The sequence below is a fragment of the Podarcis filfolensis genome, assembly GCF_964270895.1.
Source record: "Podarcis filfolensis genome assembly, chromosome: 5".
In the NCBI taxonomy this organism is placed as follows: Eukaryota; Metazoa; Chordata; class Lepidosauria; order Squamata; family Lacertidae; genus Podarcis; species Podarcis filfolensis.
The window spans coordinates 802,205-823,720 of NC_139608.1; the positions used below are offsets into that span (position 1 = coordinate 802,205).

Below are 21,516 nucleotides of genomic sequence, written 5' to 3' on the forward strand. Positions count from 1 at the left end.
CTGATAGAATGGCTGATAGAATGGAAAAGAAGGAAAAATGGGGGGGGGGATGAAAAGATTTGGGAAGGTCTTTTAAACTTGAATAATGGAACTAGCACACTCGCACAACATCATTTGGAGCCTGAAACGCCTCTTCTCTCAGGTCGCATCCCCATGAATGACACAAACGGGTGGCACACACACAGAGTTGCGCCATCCACCTTTTGTTTGTTTCACTTTTAAATAGTATACCCCCCCAAGTCCTTCAATATGGGGCCTGGTTGACATCAAAGCTCTGGAAGTTAATGAATCTGCAGCGAGTCAGACCCAATTCCTTTGCCCCGTGTGAATTCTGACTGTAACACCAGCAAGGCCACCCTACCTGAGTGCGCAGGAGTTCTTCTTGCAGCTGATCTACCTTTTCTTTGTCAGAAACCTGCAAGAGTCACAAGCACAAATGTCTTGGGATTATTTTATGTTCAGGAGCCAAAGAAAGAACCTCCAATCAAGTTTTCTTTGTCAAAGCGACAGAGAAAGAAACTCAGGTAGGAGAGAGAAGCATCTCTTTAATTCAAGTAACTTGAGATAATGGCTGGTACACTCACTCACCTCTTTAAAAAGAAAAGTCAAGACTTCTTACTATCACCTTACAACCCCATAACGTTACTTGGCAAGGCAGCCTCAGGTGCAGTCTTCGTTAAATCGTCATTCTAGATGCCCCCAAGCGCAGGGTTATTTGCTGAAGCCCCTTGGAACTTGGCGGGTCTCCGATGTGCGCTGATGCCCAGCGGTGGGAGGCATGTGCCAGGACAAGTAAAGACCCAGGAGTTTGGGAAGGAGCCCTTGTTTGGCTGCCAGGCTTTGCTCCATGAACTTCACAGCCCACTAACGCCCCAGGGTCAACCGGGTCTTGCAATGAACTGTTCCAGCGCGGCAAAGCCTTCTGTTCTACTCCACATATGCAGAGAGATTTCTAGAGCTGGTTTTTATATAAAAAAAGGAAGTCCTGGTTTTGCTCTGGCTCCAGAAATGGCAGTCAAGGCCACAAACAACTTTGCTGTCCGGGAGAAGCCGGAGGACACGCAAGATGGAAAAGTGCCTGATCTCAAACATCCCAAGGGCCACCCAGCACATGAGGACAGAGAAAGGACACTGATGTGAGTGGCTGTGGCTCCCACCAAGAGATGCTAGGCATGGCTAGCGACACGCTTCCCTGCAGATGGGCTGGAGGCCCAGCCACTCATCTCGAAGAAGGCCAGCACTTGCCAGCAGGCCTTAGGGCTGGCCATTCTCCCAAGGGGCAGCCAGAAGCAGGAAGCAACTTATAACCACGCTTTGAGCATGTAAAAGGTCCAGTTTTAATGACCAGGAAGAAACAAAAAGCATAACAGCTCCCACGGGCAATTAACAGGCTTGCCTGAGCACACTCAAACACACCCGGAATGGGTGAATTTCCACCTTCAAGAACTGTATTTGTTAGGTGAATAAGAAAACGAACTGCACAGTGAAAACTTGCACGTTTAATTTGCTCTCATATACCGTATTTTTCGCTCCATAGGGCGCACCTGACTATAGGCCACACCTAGTTTTTAGGGGGGGAAATAAAGGGGGGGAATTTATTTTTCCCCCAGCCCCAAAGAGCTCCCGGAGCTTGGGGGGCTGGGGACGGGGGCTTCCCCCGACCCCAGCCCCCAGAACAGGCTATCCGCAAGCCTTCGGAGCACGGCGGGAAGTCCCGCCGGGCTCCGAAGGCTTGCGGACAACAGGCAGCTATCCGGTAATCTCTCTTTCATGCACACATCCATGGGCACACCTCTGAGCATGAATTGGTTTTTTTGGGGGGAGAGCTCCTTTTCCCTTTGGAATCTGAACACAAAGCAGAGGTTGGCTCACACTGCCTTTTATTGAGCTGCCTACTTGTGACCCTGGAGCTTTCGCTCTGTGTGTGTGTGTGTGTGTGTGTGTGTGTGTGTGTTACATGAAGGGACCTGACTTTTGTTTGACAACTTCTGGGAGAGGGAGCTGAAACCCTCCCATTCTAACTTATTTGCCAAACGCTGCAGGTGATAAAAGAAGCAGGCACACGCGCCCCAGGGAGGCTGGTGATGCACCTTTTTAGATTCTCAGGATGGAGGCAGTCGATTGTCCTTTACGAAAGCAAGGAAAGAAGCAGCCACCGACATGCCCATCAGACGTGTCATCTATTATCTAAATAGCGAAGGCTGGGGAGGGAAGCAGAGGTGTCTGGGGGCCCCAGGAGCAAAGAGCAGGAATGGCACACAGCACAGGGGCCAACTGCAAGATCCTGCTCGTTCCATCGCTGCTTGTGCAGCACACGTGCTTTGTGCCTCGTGGCTGCTGTCACATTTTCAGTAGCTCCTGCCAACACCATGGGCAGGCTGGCCACAATCCACGGCTTTGCAGGGCTCTCCGGCACAAGCAGACCTCTGCGCAACGGAGAACGTTTCTCCATGCTGAAGCCAGAGCCAGCTTTGTACACACAGCAGGACATGCAAAGCTGTTCCCAACAGCCGAGCGAAAAGGGCAGCACTCTCTCCCTGCACCGAAGTCAAGGAAAAGCCTGAGCAGACGCCACTCTAGGGCAGTGTGGAACAAGCAGGATTCTGAGGCGCTGGTCCAAACGCAAGCAAGCCCAGGCGCTCCTGGTTTCTGAAGACATTTCTGCTTCTAGCAGTTCCCCATTTCTACAGCTGCTCCTCAGCTTCACAGGATTTGGTCCCCACTCGCAAATAGCACGCAAGGGGGCTCCGATGAAAGGTCATAATACCTGTGTACTGTGTCTATAATGGGCTCTGTTTTATGGGGCCATTGCTCAAATTTGCAGTCGCTCCACCATGAATGGATATCTGTCAACTCGCCCACAAGCAGAGGAGTTATGTCCTACATCGGTCATATAAGCCAGCAAGCCCATCGCAGCCCCTGCTTAAAAGCTGCCCGAAGCAATTTCCCTGTTCAAAATTATGATCAAGAAGAGTGTGAGGAGGAGAGCTGCGCTGGATCGGACCAAAAAGGGTCTCTCTTACTTCCCGCAGGGGCCAACCAGGTGCTTCCAGGGAGCTCATAAAGGCATCCAGCCTCCCCTTTGTTTCCAGCACTGGGGATTCAGAGAGAGAGATAGGCAGGGACCGTCTCCCTTGATAGAGCCATTTGACAATGGGCCCTCCCTCTGCCATGCGTGCTGTAGCTGTGATTCCTGCACTGCATAAGCAGGGTGGATTTGATTTAAATCATGATTTAAATCACTAGTCAGTAAGACTTGATTTATATCATTTTTTTACAGACTCATTCTTGCTGGTATAATCTTAATATTTACAAGCAGATGAAGGTTTCGTTTTTGGAATAATAAATTTTCAGAGTAGTTTATACAATTATATCAAAAAGTACTGATTTGGTTATACTATTAGAAATACATAGACAGATAATTATTAAATTACTGTGAGGTTTAATAAGTTAACTGTTTATATTTGGACAACTTTTCTGCTGTACGTTACTGGAAGGAGAAAATTAATCATTTCAATAACAATTTAAACTATTTAACTAAAACAATAATGTTATAGAATATGTATCCATGTTTGTTAACTGGTGTGGTTAAACAATTAAAAAAACACACAACTTAGACTGAGTTTTAGCACACAATTAAAACTGAAAACAAATCCTTATTTCCTGATGAATAGCCTTTGGACTATAATGTAACTTAAGTAGAAAACTATCTTTAGAAAGATTTTTCCTCCAAAAGCATTTTATTTTAAAAATCTGATTAAAATTTTTTTAAAAAAAAAATCCGATTTTTTTTAAAAAAACAACATTGATTTTTAGCCACCCTGCGCCCGAGGTTGGGCTAGATGACCCTCAGTGTCCCTTTCAGCTCTATGAGGCTATGAATATTCAGGTAAAAGTTAGAAGAACAAGTTAGTGGGGTTCCAGAAACAAAATTAAGTGCAGGAACATCAGTTTTGATCACAGCATTAAAACCCCAGAAATCACCATGCTGAAAGACAGTGCTATGAGAAAACTTCCACAGACAAGGAACTGCTGCAGGATCGCTGCCAGGGCCCACAACCAGAGTCGAACCAAGGATTCATTGGTTGGTATCAAATCACAGCGTCCGATCGGGATGGACTGGATTAGATCAGAACCGATTTTGGGGAGGGGGAGTGCCTTTCAGCCATCACCTTTCGCTTCTGCTGGGAGGAGCCTGGGCCCAATTGGTCAGTGACTCTGCGCGCCTCCTCCTCTTCGTGCTGCTGGATTTGCTGCTGCAAGAGAATGAGTTCGCCCAGAAGACCCTGCCGCAAGTTTACAACGAGGAGGAGAAGGGAGAAAAATATGGAGGTGAGGGGAGCGATAATGGTCAACCAAAGGGTGCAACACAAAGGCAGGCGGGGGCACGGAAAAGGGGGGGGGCTCACACAGACACAAGAAGAGAGGAACAGAAATCGAGGCGCCACAGCTGCTGCTTCCTAGGGACATTTAGGGCCCCGTCAGACGTCCTTTTTATTGTGCATCCATGGCGATTCACGCTCACGATGCTATCAGGGAGGTTATACTGCTTCAGCTGCAATCGGCGCCTGTCCTGCAGTTTGCTGCGAAAAATGTCCTATTACTGCATCCACAATGTGCAGCTGCAAACGCCCACAATGAAAGAGCAGCCTGGGGAGGCCCTCAGAATTAAAGTTACAGATGTTTTAAACAGTGTTGTCAAGACACAGGTGCTTTGAAGGGACAACTGTCACTGGAATGTAGGAAGCTGCTGCCTTGTGCCAACTCTGAGCATTGGTCCATCTAGTTTAGTATTGTCTACACAGACTGGCAGCAGCTCTCCAGGGCTTCAGGCAGAGGAGATACCCAGCCAAAATTGGAGATGCCAGAGATTAAACCTGGCAGATGCTCCGCCACTGAGCTCCAGCCTGTCCCCTTGTCCCCAGTGCTGCTTAGGGAAATAGGCAACTTCCAAGCCACAAGAAAACGGGGGATGTCTGAAGAGCTTTTTAAAACCCCAGAAGCCAAGAAGCTGTGGAATAACAAGGAAAGCGAATCTTTTCTTACTTGGGAAGATCATGCCTTCAGCATGAAACTGAAATACACACATCAGCATACCAATTCAGCTATGCCACAAATGTGTGCAGATGCAACTGAACAACTGATCCAATATTGCAAAAAAAGTAGTAATAATGTCATTTCTCTGAACTCTCTTAAACAGCCCCATGGCTAGAAAACTACCGGTACTTTAGGGTGGGGACACAGCACACACATGCACAGACACAAGAAGGTACACATGGAATCAAAATGCACTCTCCTGGGAGATGCATTTTGCAAACACAAACACAACAGGCCTGGAACAAGAAGCCTTAAGAAACAAAGTTCACAGATCCTTGCTATACTCCCAAAAAAAGGTCAGTTGTGTTAGCAGTCTTCTACAACTAAGTGGCTCTGTATCTTGGCGACTGCTCTGAACGAGAACCTGCCTTCCATTAGGAAACCCCTGTTGACGAAAAATAAGCCACATGTCACAGCACCAGACTGTTTCGTGCATGGCCCTTTCGTCAAATGCCATCACTGGCAACCTGCATCGGGAGGAGGTCCTGGAACAGCCTCCGTTTCACTGGGCGGAAGGGGAGGGAGAAACTCAAAGGAAGTGGAGCAAGCAAGAGTGACTTGGGTGGGTGGGCAGAGCCAAGGCTGCGGGTTTGTTCAAAGGACGCAGGTCAGTCAAGCAGCCTTCGTAAGATGCCAAGGGAAGTGCTGGGGATCATGCGGCAGGACAGACCCAGGCAAGCGTTCCACTGAGGTGAATGTGCTATTCTTTTTTAAGCCATATATGAACTGCCTACAGCCATATATAGCATCTCAGAGTCCAGCTCAAATTTGTTTTGGAAAGAACGCTTTTAATCTTCATGCTTGCAGGAGGTCTTTGCCAGCCTACTGGCCACTCCTGAAAATTCCCATAATGCTTAAGGGTGCTGCAAGCATCACACTAGTGTGAGACCTCTATGGTACCAGGAGGAATCGATGCTTGTTCAAGGTCTCTTCTAAATTTCTCCCTGACTTTCTCTGCTTCTGTGGTGGAAAGTATCAGGCTCTCCTGAAAACTGGGGAACTACAACAGAGTTGACCCGTGCAAACAGTTGTAGTGCGTAGACAGAAATGATGCAGTTTCACCTGTGAAAAACTGGTGATGCCACAGGAACAAATAAACAATCTATAAGAAAAAAAGCAAGTGGGGGGGGGGCTACAAAAAGGTAGAATGAAAACCGGCGCAACTTCTCGGCCACGCGGCACCATCTCTCAGGCCTTTCGAAGTACTGGTGGCCTTATTTTAACTGCAGGGCCAGAGAGAAGGCAAAGAGTGATCATTTTGGAACACAAACCCAAATGCAGTTTCCCACACAGATCAGGAGTACAAGCCAGAAGGAGGTAGGTGTGCCCTTGGGACTGCGATTCCTGCATTCCAGGGGGTTTGGTGAGATGATCCTTGGTGTGATGCTATGACCCAGCCATTCCCACCCGGGTGAAACACAGTTCAGTTTCCCTAGGAAGCACTCGGCATTTCCCTTCGCCTTGGAAAGAAGAAAACGTCTCCACAATCTCTCTAGCAGCAAATTTAAGGGTCTCTACTCAACTACTGAGGGACGTGGGTGGTGCTGTGGGTTAAACCACGGAGCCTAGGACTTGCCGATCAGAAGGTCGGTAGTTTGAATCCCTGCGACGGGGTGAGCTCCCGTTGCTCGGTCCCTGCTCCTGCCAGCCTAGCAGTTTGAAAGCACATCAAAGTGCACATCAATAGGTACTGCTCCGGCGGGAAGGTAAACGGCGTTTCCGTGCGCTGCTCTGGTTCGCCAGAAGCGGCTCCGTCCTGCTGGCCACATGACCCGGAAGCCGTACGCTGGCTCCCTCGGCCAATAAAGCGAGATGAGCGCCGCAACCCCAGAGTCGGTCACGACTGGACCTAATGGTCAGGGGTCCCTTTACTTTTACCTTTTGCTCAACTACTTGGATAAGGCAAGTAGTTGTGATGACTGTTTACTATCTCTAATACTGGAGGCTGCCCAGCTCTAAATGGCACTTGCTGGGAATCACAAGGGTGTTGTTGCTGCCCTCGGGTCCTGCTTGGGGTATCCTGCCCTGGACACCTGGATGGCACTATGAGAACAGGAGGGTGGACTAGATGGGCCCCCTCTGGCCTAATCCCGCAGCTGCAAGGCTCTTCCTGCGCATGGATCTGTGCAGGCAACCTTGTTTCACAAGAGACTGTAGAAACTGAAGAGGGATTTTTGCTCTCTCCTCTGGCTGGAACTGCCACTCGGACAGAATTTATGGAAAATTTGACTCTCTGGTGGACTGCTGTGCCAGAGCAAATTCTTCTAAGCAGCCTTTCCGACTGACTAACGTTGCTTGCGTAACCCATCCCCTTGGCCATTTTAAGATCCCATGCCAGGAAAATGTATAGAAAAATTTTCATTAAAAAAGTCTTCAGAGTAGCTTACGAAAACTAAACAAAATCCAGATAAAAAGACCAATATACATATGCCCATGAATGAATGGAGAGCAACTAAAAATCCAACATCACAGCAACCAAGTCTCATCAGCAAAAGCAGGCCTGCTCTTCCTCACAGGCACACAGAATACCAGCAGAGGCAGCCTGTAGAAAGGAGTGTGCGGGTTTCGTGTGTGCTTGCCTGCCTGCCTGTCTGCGGACGGGCTGGCTTCTTTTGCCTTCCAAAAGTATTACATAACGGGACACACACTAGAGTCACGTCGCTCCTGCTTTTCCTACAGAGGTCCTCTTGCCCCGACAGTTCAGTGCTAAGACACTGTGGGGAAAGGGTAACCAAGGCAACCCCCAATCCCAGAACTAAGTAAAAGGTATTTGGGCTATTTGCTAATTTGACGAGAGAGGATGATGCGGAAACAAACAGGCTACTCCACATTAACAGGCCTTGATGAAGGGTGGAAACAGCCACGCTCACCCTCCCAGGATCTAGGCCACGGGGTGCAGTGGTTAGAGTGCTGGACCAGGACATGGGAGACCAGGGTGGTTCAAATCCCCACTCAGCCGTGAAGTTCACTGGGTGACCTTGGGCCAGTCCCAGCCCCCCAGCCTATCCTAAACCACACAGTTACTGCCTGGGAGCCTCAATTACGAGAGGGCTACTGCGCTAATGTTTTGCTTGCAGGCTTCCCATAAGCATCTGCTTGGCTGCTGCAAGAAAAGAAATGTGGACTGGACGAGCCTTTGGTCTGATCTAGCAGGCCTCATTGTATGCTTGTATCATGGCTCAAGTTGCTGCTGGAACCTGTACATGCTGAAACTGCTTGAGTCTTCCATATCCTTGAGGCTGCCTCTCTCACTCCATGCCACTGGGATAATGAAGACTGACCAGCAAGGCCATCCCTGTGACTCCACCTAGGCGTCAAGGCCAAACAGCAAAGATCCCTCCCTTTGGAAGCTTGCCTGAGCTTGAGCATTTTCTAGGAGTGCTGAAAGATCCGCACTGCATTGGCCAGCATTTAATAACACGGGTAAAGCGGGTGGGGATTAATTTTGGTGCATCCACAATGCTTAGTATTTTAGTTGGGCATTTCACCTTGCCAGTTTTATTGCTGTGTTTCTAAAAGATGGCTATCGACCTGAGAATGGAGCACGTTAGAAAATGAGACACACAAGTCAATGCACTTCTGGCTGGGCTGCACATGACCAGCTAGAAATTTAAAGCAGTATTTCTCTTAACTCCTTCTGGCAATGTGGGAAGTCTTGGTTGAAACACTGAAGGTTGGAAATTGCTCCATACACCAAGTACGCCCAGGCCCGAGTTTTCAAAGCAGATGCGTCCCACGGATTTCTGACTTACATGTTGCCCTGCAGAAGCTGCTGGACTTTGACTTCCGTCAGGGTCAGCGGCCACATGGCCAATGGTGTCGGGATGGAGATAGGAGCTGCAGTCCAGCTACACATTTCCTACCCCTGGCCTGCAATTTCCTTACGCTTGTTTGCCACATAGGTGAGCAGTTCTCCTTCCAAGCTTACCTTCTTGTATTGTTTCTCAGCTTCACTTCCCTGTTCCGTAGCTCGAAAAGCCGTGTCCCCGGGAGAACCTGGGAAGAAAGAGGAAGGACTCACATCACGTGGCACATGTCACAAGAAGAACAAAGGCTCTTAATGCAAGTCTGTTCTTTCTCTCCCTGGTACACAAGAATCTGCCCCCCACATACACACATGGAGAGATCTAAAGCAGGGGTCAGCAAACTTTTTCAGCCGTGGGTCGGTCCACTGTCCCTCAGACCTTGTGGGGGGCTGGACTATATTTGGGGGGGGGAATGAACGAATTCCTATGCCCCACAAAGAACCCAGAGATGCATTTTAAATGAAAGGACACATTCTACTCATGTAAAAACACCAGGCAGGCCCCACAAATAACCCAGAGATGCATTTTAAATTAAAGGACACATTCTACTCATGTAGAAATATGCTGATTCCCGGACCATCCGTGGGCCGGATTTAGAAGGCGACTGGGCCGGATCCGGCCCCTGGGCCTACACATGATCTAAAGCAAGGCTTGCTTGTTTGCTGGGGGTAGTGAAAATGCAGTACAACAGAGAGAACACAGAGGTCACTGCAGCCAGCCTCAGCTATATTCACAGGAAGTATCTCTGCTGATGGAGCAGCAATTCACTGCCAGGCTAGTGTGACGTGCTCAACATTCAGGAAGGCAGGCGGGTGGGGGGGGGGTGTCAGACATGCTCCTCACTGTGGCAGGGGAAGGGACTGCCAGTCTGTCAATGGGTGCAGCGAAAGGTTTTCCTTTATGCAAACAACTGAAAGTTTTAAAATGAAGGGTACACATGAAGCACTGATCTTCTGCTCTCCCTCAGGAACTGTTTGCACAAGTTGAAAAACAGAACTATTATGAAAAGCAGCCATATTACCTAGCAGACCAGCTTCACGGCATTCTCAAATCATAAAACTTAAAAGTATCCCATTGTAACTGACGAAACGCCCTTCTACACTTGCCAGGTTTTCCCCGCTTTGCATTGCATTCGGCTTTTTTTTTTAGATGGGGAGGAATGTTAAGGGGCAGGTAAAAAAAGTGCTTTTTACACACCTAATAACAGAAGTAGATCAGAAGCTCCTATGACTTCACTAATCAAATTGTAACCTGTGGAAAACCAGCAAAAAAGGGGAAATAAAAATTATAAATACAAACAAATGGCAAAGCAAATGTGAGACGTTTCCGTCTCAGACACTGCGAGGGCCAGACAGACAGAATGGCAAACTTACCAAACGTGGCAGGCCAACGGATACAGGCAGGTGGGTTGAGAATGATTCACAATGAAGTGAAAATTACAATAGACTTTTTTCTAAAAAAATCTGAAGGCACATAGGAGGATCTCATCTACTTGTCATTAGTTTCCAAGTACGTCCCTGACATTCATCCCACTCTCTGGGCAAAAGAGCAATCTGCTCAGGGAGGGCAAATACTGCTGAAAGGAGACAGAGAGAGGCCGCTGCCCGCTTCCTGGCAAGTTCTGCCCCACAATGGCAGAAGCCTCCAAGTCCCTAAACCAAGAAGGTGCTGGTGACAGAGGCAGGGCCCTGTTAAGCAAAGGCTCAGTACGATGGAAACGGCTGCTGCAGATGTGATAATCTGGGAGGAAGGAGGGAGGACTGCAGGGCCCTGAAAATGTCCAGCAGCCATCACTAAACCAGAGGAGCCCTTTGCCCATGCATGGCAATATGTTCAGATGCTCACGTTTGCATAAATGCCCAAACTGCCCAGGGGGGAGGAACTGGGCACTGCAAAGCAAGCATTCAGGCCAACAGTGTTTAAGTCACCAGAAAGGGCAGGCTTGTATAACTCAACCAGATGAAAAATTCCCTTACCAGGTGTGAGGAAACCCGACAGTGATCTGAGGCTCTCTCCAATCTTGTCGAAATCAGGCAGCAGCTTAGCGAGGTCTTCTGAATCAGGAAGAGCTTTTGTAAGTTTTTCTAGGAAAAGCAAAGGGAAAGTTAGCCCCCCTTGGGGTTGTTTTAGGTAAAAAGAACAGCCTGCCATCTCCCTAGCTGGGGAGTGGCTGGGGAAACCCGGCCAGATGGGCAGGGTATAAATATAAATTATTATTATTATTATTAAATTATTACTAGCTTTAACCTGGACAGTTATGTTCAGAATTTCTTAATGGCTATGTATATACTTTGGCAAGCTCTACTGCAGAAAATTTCTAAATGTGTTTCATAAATGAAACACCATACCTTCCCGATACACAGGAAGTCCTCTTAACACATACGGAAGTCAGAATCCTATCAACATTTAATGGGGCCCAGTCAGCTTTGAGATATAACAATTCAGATGGAAGCACCTCACTATTTTTAACGTATCCTGTGCAACTCGTTTTATGAATGAGAAACTGCAGCTGAGAGATGGTGTTGGCTTCAGAGGTGCTACACTGTTGAACCCAGACCTCCTGGGACCCAAATATAAGAACCGTGCCAACAGAGCTGGAAGAATTATCTTGTTCCTGAAGGAGTTACAGACTTAGCCTGGCCCCTGCACCAGCAAGGATGGCCTTGTTTCTAAGCAGATGGCAGTGAATCAGAAATTCCAGTTCCTTATACTTCTCGTGCAAAACAGAAAACATGCCTATCAGTGACACAGTAGGCTGAAACCCCAGAACCCCGGGAGCGAGGTGTTAACTTCTGGGGAAACTCTGGTTTCCTGGCAAACTGCTTCAGAGCAGGAGTGCAGCAAATCCTGGGGAGACCGGCAGGAAGCTGGCTGCAAGCAATGAGCCATCAGGAAGAGGAGGAGGTCTCACAGGCTGGGAAGTATAAATTCTCCTGGGCCAGCACTGCAAACATTTTAAGGGAACCAGTTCTGTGCTACAGTTAAGGCAGTTCCAGCTCTGCTGCAAAGGCTGACTCCATGATACCAGAGCCTAGGAAGCATTTATAGCAATGTCGTCATTGTCTTCTTCGTCTTCTGCAATCCCTCGTAGCCGAGTAAGATTGCCTCCCATAAACATGGTCTTAACAGTGAGTCTGTAAGTGACTGTGGAGGCCAGTTCTGGATCCACAAGTCCTTCCACAGTGGGGATATTGGTTTCCAGACTAGAGTTGGTCCCGGTGAGGGTTTGCCAAGTGTGCCTTCCCCCAGCACATTTCTTCCTTGTGTCCTGAGTTCGAGTGTCTTCAAAGCCCATGACACCTTTGGTAAAGACTGTTCTCCAATTGGAGCACTCACAGGCAAGTGTTTCCCAATTGTTGGTGTTTATACTACATTTTTAAAGATTTGCCTTAAGACAATGATGCTACTCCCAGCCCGGCAAGAAGAAGCCCACCTCCCATGCCAGGCCAAGGCTCCAAACCAAATGGTTATCTAGCATCTCAATCTGCTTTTCTTATGGCTTCCCCCCACCCTCAACTGCACTCTTGAAAAGCCATCTGTGCTTTTGTACTATTTAACAATACACTGCTTGATTGTTAAAAACCCCCTCAAAGTGGTACACAAAAAGAATATTTTTTTTAATTGGATGGGCTTTCATTGTTTTACTGCTGGAGTATATCCTTTAGTATGGGCCACACAGAGATTTGGAGAGAGTAAAATAAATAATATCAGGGAATATTATGCAATAAAAACGTTTGGAATACTGAAATGTATTTTTTTTAAATCCCCAGAAGAAAGGAACAATGCCTGTTCCTCTGTATAAACGATTATCAAAGTTCCACAACAACTTGGCTTTAGAGGAAAAATGAAAAGCCAGCACCAACCGAAGTCAACGTATTCATCAAGTTCCCATATGAAGTCAGGAATAATCCACTTGTACTCGGTCAGATCAGGCACCATCTCCTTCCATTGGTCATATGTCTAAATGAGAAGTGAGAAAGACATCAACAAACTTTTGCATTAGCTACTACAATGACTAGAACAAAACTGCAAGTCTGCAGGGTACAAGACTGTTCCTTCCTCCAGCCTTTTGATTGAATAACAGAATTGGAATGGGACCCTTGCGGCCATCTAGTCCAACCCCCTACAATGCAGGAATCTCAACTGAAGCATCCCTGACAGATGGCCACCCAACCTCTGCTTGAAAACCTCCAAGGAAGGTGAACCCACCACCTTCCGAGAGAGTCCATTCCACTCTCAAACAGAAATTTCTTCCTAATATTTAGTCAGAATACCCTGTCTTGTCATATGACATATTGTCATATGTCAATACAACCCAGGTGGTTAAGAAAGCCCAACAGAGACTCCATCTCCTCAGAGTTTTGTGAAAGAACGATGTCAACCAACATTTGATGATCTCCTTCTACCGGTCTGCAATAGAAAGTGTCCCCTCTTTTCTGCCCTCAGGCAGAAGATACAGAAGCATGATTAGTCACACCAACAGGGTAAAGAACAGCTTCTATCCATGGGCTGTTAGGCTGCTGAGTGAAAAGATAACAACAGGGCAACTGACTTTCAGGTTTGGTGGGTATGCGCCAGTAAACGAGGGGAATTAAGACTAAGAGAGCTGGGGTGTGTGTGCTTGTGTAATCTCACTGTATGCAAGTTGTACAAGTGACAATAAAGTATTTCAATTTCAAAATTTCAATTTCAATGGGTTGCATTTATGTTTTTAAAAAGTAATTTGTCAGCACCATGTCCCTTTTCAAGTTGCCTTTTGAGTCTGGGAACTTCACATGCAAAACGGGCAGAGGTGCCTTTGATCAGGACAAGGGCCAACAAAGAGCCCCAGGTGGGTGCTCACCTCACAGGCTCCACCTCTGTTTCGTTGACTGGCTTCTCACTGAGCTCCATATGATCAGTGCTCCTCACCCAAGGCTGAGTAAGACCACCTGGCTGGCCCTGCCTTTCTCGCGGTTGAAACCATGGCAGCAGCAGCAGCAGCAGCAGCTGCCTAGAGGTTGCCAGCCTTTGGGCAGACATCCATCTGCTCCTTGTGCTGCTGTGAAGAAAACCAGTCAAACCAAGCTGTGCCTTTTTGCCCCTGGTGAGGAATCTCCTTCCCTGAGGGGTTCTGTCTGCTCAGCAGCTCTCCCCAATAAACTACTTTGCAAATTACTGTGTGTTTGAACTGCACAATAATTGTAGATTGGAGTGTGTTTGCTTTACTGATAAGTTAATGTGCATAATACAACCATATTGTTTTGCTAACAGAAATGCTAGATTTCCAGTGCTTTGGTACTGCTGTGAGTAACTATGAGCTGTGTTGCAGAAGAAACATAATACAGGCAGCTAGAATTCATAGGTGAAAGAGCCCTGACGGCACAGTGAGGCAGACGCACAAGTAGAATAGGGCAGCTCATAGCCCTCGAAAGATCTTTGCCCTCCTGTAATTTGCAAATCATCTCATCAGCCACAATAACCACCTGGTGATAAGAACCATAATCGGCTTATCCAGCTGCTTTAATCCTGAGCTGTGTCTGTTTCAGGGAGTATAATTGGGAGAGAGAATAAAAAACTTCCTCCTTCCCAACTTCAACCTCTGCACATCTTTCATGATTCCACCACCATCAAAACCAAGTTGCTCCTTGCAGCACACCTCAAATTAGGAGATGCCACGACAGCTTGGAGCAGGAGGCAAGGGGGCTTCCCCATTCAGAAAGTAGCAGCAACACTCCAGAGGATTTAACCACTTCTACAGATGCTTCACATGCAGGAAAGGGAAGAAAGGGTAAACTTAGGTCTCCAGCTGTTTCTGAACTACAATTCCCAACATCCCTGACCACTGGTCCTGCTAGCTACAGATGATGGGAGTTGTAGTCCAAAAAACAGCTGGCAACCCAAGTTTGGGAAACACTGATCTAGAGGCCTGGAGCAAGGAGAGCCCCCAGGAAAAGAAAGGGGCTGGCACACATTTGACGAGGGTTGGAGCAAAGGCTGGGGCTTTCCCACACTGAAAAGCAACCCTATTCCACTCACGGATCTGAAGGAATATCAGCTAGGAATTTGGTAACTCTTTCATTGTCCTTTTGCACCATTTGCATAAGACTTTGTTTGCAAGGTGACAACCCACTTCCTAGATCAGGGCCAATCTTGGGGTTCCAACCTGGCCAAGGGTTCCACTGTTACTCAACCACAGGCAACTTCCCTTGGCAGTCCAAGGATTCTTGCACGGCTGTCAGCAACTGAGCCGAACTGCTCAACTGCACCTGTGAAAAAGGCACTCCCTGAAGGCACTTTAAAAAATCCTGCCAGAGTCTGTCACTAAGGTAGCTGATCTTACTTTCTATGAAGCAACTTCCTTGCCTTAGATCAACAACTGTGTATTGTCCATCCCCAAACCTTTAGTTCTTCAGACAATGAGTCTAGAGTCACTGTGCCAACACACCGTACGGATGCCACAAACCAGTCACTACTCCAGAGCTAAGTACCTTTTTGGCTGTGTAGCCACCGCCCACAGCAGATCCTAAGACGAGATAGCGAAGCTTTAGAAGCCTGGAAGCCACTCTGGCTAGCCAAAAGGTCCTGTGGGGTTGGGATCCATGCTTTACAAGGAGGAGTTTGCTGCTGCGCAAGGGAAGGTGATTAAGAGCAGAGAACGGCTGCGCTGAGATCCGTAACGGCAGCCTTTGAAATCTGGAAAGAGGGTGGCGGGAATGATGAATACTCCGGGAAACGAGATGCAGTTTCTGCAGCGGCGACTTCCCTCTGACTCCATAGGTCCCATTTGCTAGGTGTTGACAGACAACGCTGAAGGAGAAGACAAAGAACTTATTTGCACGTGCAACGCTGTTCCAGCCTTAATCAAGATTCTAATCTCCCACCCGCAGAACTACTCAAAACAGACCCTGCACATCAGCATCCCATTCTTCTGAGCACCCCCCAGCTGTCCCTCAACCACCAGCTGCTGACTCCCAAAAAGTAGCACAAGATTTTCAGTAGCAGGTTGCAAGGCGGGGGGGGGGGGGGAGTATTGGGAACGGAGCAAAGGGCAAGGCTTGCTGCACCAACACATAACTACATGGGATTGTGGAAATTGCTCTCTCTGCTGAGGGTCTCCTCAGCATCCTTCACATGAGCACAGATCACAGGTTTCAGAGTCCTCACCCAAGTCTCTGTGAAATCCTGGGATCAGCAACTTATGCGTATGGAGAAGCACGCAAGTGATCATCCTATGTTATCATCTACGTACATCGTGGTTAAGGTACAGTACCTAACCAATACTGAAACCTACATCATAACACAGCAGTTCAATTGTTAGGTCCTAAGCAGTAAGGAATGAGGTAAGCTGCTACATGGCCCTCGTGTAGCTGGCCGGACATGAGGAAAACACAGCCACGTGCTTTTGCTGCTACAGGAACATCACAGCGAGATTAAAGTCTTTATAAAACTCCCGATTCAATGGCCACCGAAACACAGAAAGTTCCTTTCAATCGTGCATTGGCTAAATAAAGAAGATGTCACTGCAACTTGGGACCAGCTGCTTCCTTGCTGCAGAGGTGTGAGGAAAGCAGGCACGCCGATGCTGGGAATAATAAATTATTACTATTACTTATTATTATTATTATATAGACGGGAGGCATCCGCTGTTGTGGCTGGGAGGAACCCCCGGGGGCCCCTCCCAACTCCTCAATTCTATGGCTCTATCATGGTCATTCGTTAAATTTATATGCTGCCCTTCGTCCAAAGACCACAGGGAGGTTTCCACCGTAAAAGCACAAAATGCATAACATAAGAACAGCAGCAAAAAACACCCTGCCTTCATATAGGACAGGCATCGGCAAACTCCAGCCCTCCGGATGTTTGGGACTACAATTCCCATCATCCCTAGCTTACAGGTCCAGTGGTCAGGGATGATGGAAACTGTAGTCCCAAACATAGCTGTCAGCCGTCCCTTATTTGGCAGGAAACTCCCTTATCCCAGTGCCGTGTCCCACTGCTGTCCCTTATTGATGATGTCCTTTAAATTTCCTGGGTTTCATGCTTGCCCAGCTCGGGGTCCTCCGCCATGAAGAGTGCGCGCAGCAGCAGGCGGGCAGGCAGCCCCTCTCTTGCGAGACTTCTGCCGCGCTGCCAGGGGAAGCCGGAGGTGGCAGCAGCAGCTAAGGAGGTGGCCTGAGGGAGGAGGAAGAGGAGGGGATGGGGAGGGATGCAGAAGGGTGTTGCTTCAGCGGCCGCGGCGGCACCGCAGCCGCCTCATGCCGGGCTCACGGGGCGGCGTGGGCAAGAGTCTCTCTCCCTCCCTCTCTCTCGGATGGGGAAGAGCCGATGGAACTCCTCGCGCCAGGATGACAGCAGCCCCGACGTGCTGCTTAGCATCCCCTCCAACCAGTGCAGCATCTTAATGTAGTGATTTCCCCCTCTGCACCCCTTTCCTAACTCTATTTTTATAAATCATTTGTCCATCCATAGTTCAAATTTTTACTACAAGTTCTTTGTCAATCCTACCAATGTATGCAACTCTTTACAACAGCTTTTCAACTAAATTATAAACTTTCCCCATTCTTTATGAAAGAGGTCCTCTTCCAGGTTTCTAATTCTGCCTGTAAGCTTTGCCATCTTGACGTCGTTCATCAGTTTTGTCTGCCCCTCTTCTTTGGTTGGAGTTGTAGACCCTTAGGATCATCTAGTCCAACCCCCTGCAAAACACACTTAGTGGCAGCAAAAGCAGCACTGCTCCATCAGTGCCGGATTCCTGTATAAGCTAAGCCAAAACCCCTTATTTTGGTTGCTGATCCCTTATTCTCAAATCTATAAGTTGACAGCTATGATCCCAAACATCTGGAGGGCTGGAGTTTGCCTGATATAGGAAGTGCATGCGGCCCGAGGGGCGGGGTATAAATGATAAAGTCCTTATTCTTCATAGAATCATAGAGTTGGAAGAGACCACAAGGGCCATCGAATCCAACCCCCTGCCAAGCAGGAAACACCATCAGAGCACTCCTGACATATGGTTGTCAAGCCTCTGCTTAAAGACCTCCAAAGAAGGAGACTCCACCACACTCCTTGGCAGCAAATTCCACTGTCAAACAGCCCTTACTGTCAGGAAGTTCTTCCTAATGTTTAGGTGGAATCTTCTTTCTTGTAGTTTGGATCCATTGCTCCGTGTCCGCTTCTCTGGAGCAGCAGAAAACAGCCTTTCTCCCTCCTCTATGTGACATCTTTTATATATTTGAACATGGCTATCATATCACCCCTTAACCTCCTCTTCTCCAGGCTAAACATGCCCAGCTCCCTTAGCCGTTCCTCATAAGGCATCGTTTCCAGGCCTTTGACCATTTTGGTTGCCCTCCTCTGGACACGTTCCAGTTTGTCAATGTCCTTCTTGAACTGTGGTGCCCAGAACTGGACACAGTACTCCAGGTGAGGTCTGACCAGAGCAGAATACAGTGGCACTATTACTTCCCTTGATCTAGATGCTATACTCCTATTGATGCAGCCCAGAATTGCATTGGCTTTTTTAGCTGCCGCGTCACACTGTTGGCTCATGTCAAGTTTGTGGTCAACCAAGACTCCTAGATCCTTTTCACATGTACTGCTCTCAAGCCAGGTGTCCCCCATCTTGTATTTGTGCCTCTCATTCTTTTTGCCCAAGTGCAATACCTTACATTTCTCCCTGTTAAATTTCTTATCCATGATTCTCCATCATCATCATCCTAAATAGTAATTTATTCTTTCTACCCAGCCCCTCTGGGTGGCTTGCACCAAATATTGCATTTTAATATTCATATTCCTCAGATATGGAAGGCTTCCCTCCCCGGGCTGCGGGAGTCCCGGGGGGCGCATTCACCCCCTCAGGGGCAGGGAGGGAGGGAGGGGCGCGGGGAGCCATTCCACCCCCCCAGCCCCCCACCGCCAGGGAGGCCGCTGTCGGGGCCCCAAGGTCGCCGCCCGGCGGGGCGCTTCATGGCGACCTGAGGCCTCCGGCTCCCTCTCCCCGCAGCAGCCCGCCCGGGAGGCCGCCCCCTCCCTCCCTCCCTTCCCTCCGTCTCACCAGGCGGCGCGGGCGCTGCTCCTCCACATCCCGGCGTCTCTCCCTCCCGCCAAGGGGCTCCCTCGCCCAGTGCGCCGCCCAAAACACGCCGCCGCCGACGCCCGCCACAAGGTTCCGCCGCCCGGAAGCGGAAGGGGCGGGCGGAGCGCTTTGAGGGGGACACCGCGCCGCCAAGGAGACTCCGCCCCCTCAGGCCGCGGGGACATAGACTCACGAAGGACAGAGGGGCGACGCCGCGGACGGGAAGGGGCGGTGGCGGGGAACAAGGCGGAGAGGGCGGGGTAAGGGGAGGGGCTGGAAGGATCACGTGGTGCTCGGTGCTCCTCCCCTGGCAGAGCCTCTCGCCGCCGGAAAGGCGGGATCCTCCCCCCTGCAAGCCGCGAGTTCGAGTCCTGCCCTCGGGACGGAGGAGGAAACGGGCAGAAGAGAGGGGGAAATAATAGTAGTAGTAGTAATAATAATAATAATAATAATTTAATAAATAATAATAAAATAATATAATATAATAATAGTAAGTTATTCAATAACAATATAATATAATAATATATATTATTAATATATTCACTGGTCCCATCACCTCCTGGCAAATAGAAGGGGAAGAAATGGAGGCAGTGAGAGATTTTACTTTCTTGGGCTCCATGATCACTGCAGATGGTGACAGCAGCCACGAAATTAAAAGGCGCCTGCTTCTTGGGAGAAAAGCAATGAGAAAGCAATGACAGCATCTTAAAAAGTAGAGACATCACCTTGCCAACAAAGGTCCGTATAGTAAAAGCTATGGTTTTCCCAGTAGTGATGTATGGAAGTGAGAGCTGGACCATAAAGAAGGCTGATCGTCGAAGAATGGATGCTTTTGAATTCTGGTGCTGGAGGAGACTCTTGAGAGTCCCATGGACTGCAAGAAGATCAAACCTCTCCATTCTGAAGGAAATCAGCCCTGAGAGCTCACTGGAAGGACAGATCCTGAAGCTGAGGCTCCAAGACTTTGGCCACCTCATGAGAAGAGAAGACCCTGATGTTGGGAAAAATGGAGGGCGCAAGAGGAAGGGGACGACAGAGGACGAGATGGTTGGACAGTGTTCTTGAAGCTACCAGCATGAGTTTGACCAAGCTGCGGGAGGCAGTGGAAGACAGGAGGGCCTGGCGTGCTCTGGTCCAGGGGGTCACGAAGAGACGGACAAAACGACTAAACAACAACAACAAATAATAAATTATTATTATTGTTATTGCTGTTGTTGTTAATAAGATTGTTTTTGTTTAAATTATTATTATTATGGTGGGACACTATGACTTCTGTTGATCCGGACACTAGACTTTTGGTTTTTTTTAAAAAAAAATATTTTTATTGAACAATTTTAGCAAACAAATTATCAATCAATTACATTTTCCCCCCTTTTCCCCCTCCCTCTCCCCCCCCAAGAACTCCCTCAGCTCCCCTCCCTGGATTCTTTGCACATATTATCCTCTGCATATTGCAAAATTGTACATATCGTTGCCTTAGCTATCATATATTCAACTGATAACTTTGTGGATGTTTATTCAAAACCTGCCAAGGAGTCCAAGTTGTTTTGTTGTCTTTTTGGATAATTTGTAGAAAGGTCCCATTCTTCCTTGATGTCACGGTTGTCCTTATGACACAGTTTGTATGTCAACTTAGCCAATTCCACATAGCTCATCAGTTTTTCTTGCCACTGTTCTTTCGCTGGGATTTCCTCATTCTTCCATCTTGTGCTAACAAGATTCTTGCCGCTGTTGTAGATTCTTTGGTTTTGGGGGCAGGTCTTGTCCTACAATCTCTAACAAAAATGCTTCAGGTTTCTTTACAAATGTCATTTAAATTTTTTTTTATCAATTCATTATATATCAATTCCCATTTTTTTTAAACTTCTCTACATTCCCACCCCATATGATAAAAAGTACCTTCTTTTTCTTTACATTTCCAGCATATGTTTGACCCTGTTTTATACATTTTTGCCAGACACTAGACTTCGGTTGATGCTGCCTAGAAGAGCATTAGCTTTCCTTGCTGCTGCATCACGCTGCTGACTCATGTTCAGCTTGGGGTCCCCCAAGACTCCTAAATCTTTTTCACATGTACTGCTAGTAAGCCAAGTGTCCCCCATCCTATACAGTCATACCTCGGGTTAAATGTGCTTCAGGTTGAGCGCTTTCGGGTTATGCTCTGCGGCAACCCAGAATTACGGAGCGCATTACTTCTGGGTTTTGCCGCTTGCGCATGCGCAGACGGTCAAAATGACGTCCTGCGCATGCGCGGAAGCAGCGAAACATGACACGCGCAGACGCGCTGTCGTGTCTTACGTTCCATTCCGGAACAGATCCCGTTTGCCTCCCGAGGTACCACTGTATTTGTGCTTGTGGTTCTTCCTGCCTAAGTGCAGAACCTGACATTTGTCCCTATTGATTTATACAAATTATGAAGCACGGCACACAGAAGGGAAGTGCCTTCAGCATATAGTATGGTCTGGCTTGTATAAATCCATCATTCACACACACACATGTATACATATTTATATATATGTATAATCACTATAGGGATGCGGGTGGCGCTGTGGGTTAAAC

The 21,516-nt window shown here is 48.0% G+C and overlaps 1 protein-coding gene across 8 annotated transcripts in view; it reads right to left on the minus strand.

Annotated features, from left to right (window-relative positions):
- Nucleotides 1-19,148, minus strand: part of OPA1 (OPA1 mitochondrial dynamin like GTPase) — a 57,368-nt gene extending 38,220 nt beyond the window's left edge. For 2 of the 8 annotated variants that reach the window (XM_083612753.1, XM_083612754.1), the window contains exons 1-8: nucleotides 18,937-19,072; nucleotides 15,374-15,692; nucleotides 12,767-12,863; nucleotides 10,880-10,987; nucleotides 10,101-10,154; nucleotides 9,026-9,093; nucleotides 4,173-4,286; nucleotides 362-415 (exon numbers count right to left, since the gene is read on the minus strand). In XM_083612753.1, the coding sequence (XP_083468879.1) occupies nucleotides 362-415; nucleotides 4,173-4,286; nucleotides 9,026-9,093; nucleotides 10,101-10,154; nucleotides 10,880-10,987; nucleotides 12,767-12,863; nucleotides 15,374-15,692; nucleotides 18,937-18,965 (843 nt within the window). In that variant the 5' untranslated portion in view covers nucleotides 18,966-19,072. Of the gene's footprint in view, nucleotides 1-361; nucleotides 416-4,172; nucleotides 4,287-9,025; nucleotides 9,094-10,100; nucleotides 10,155-10,879; nucleotides 10,988-12,766; nucleotides 12,864-15,373; nucleotides 15,693-18,936 lie in introns of all 8 variants that reach the window. The other 6 variants (XM_083612752.1, XM_083612756.1, XM_083612755.1 and 3 more) reach the window with 6 other exon arrangements.
- Between the last annotated feature and the right edge of the window lie 2,368 nt (nucleotides 19,149-21,516).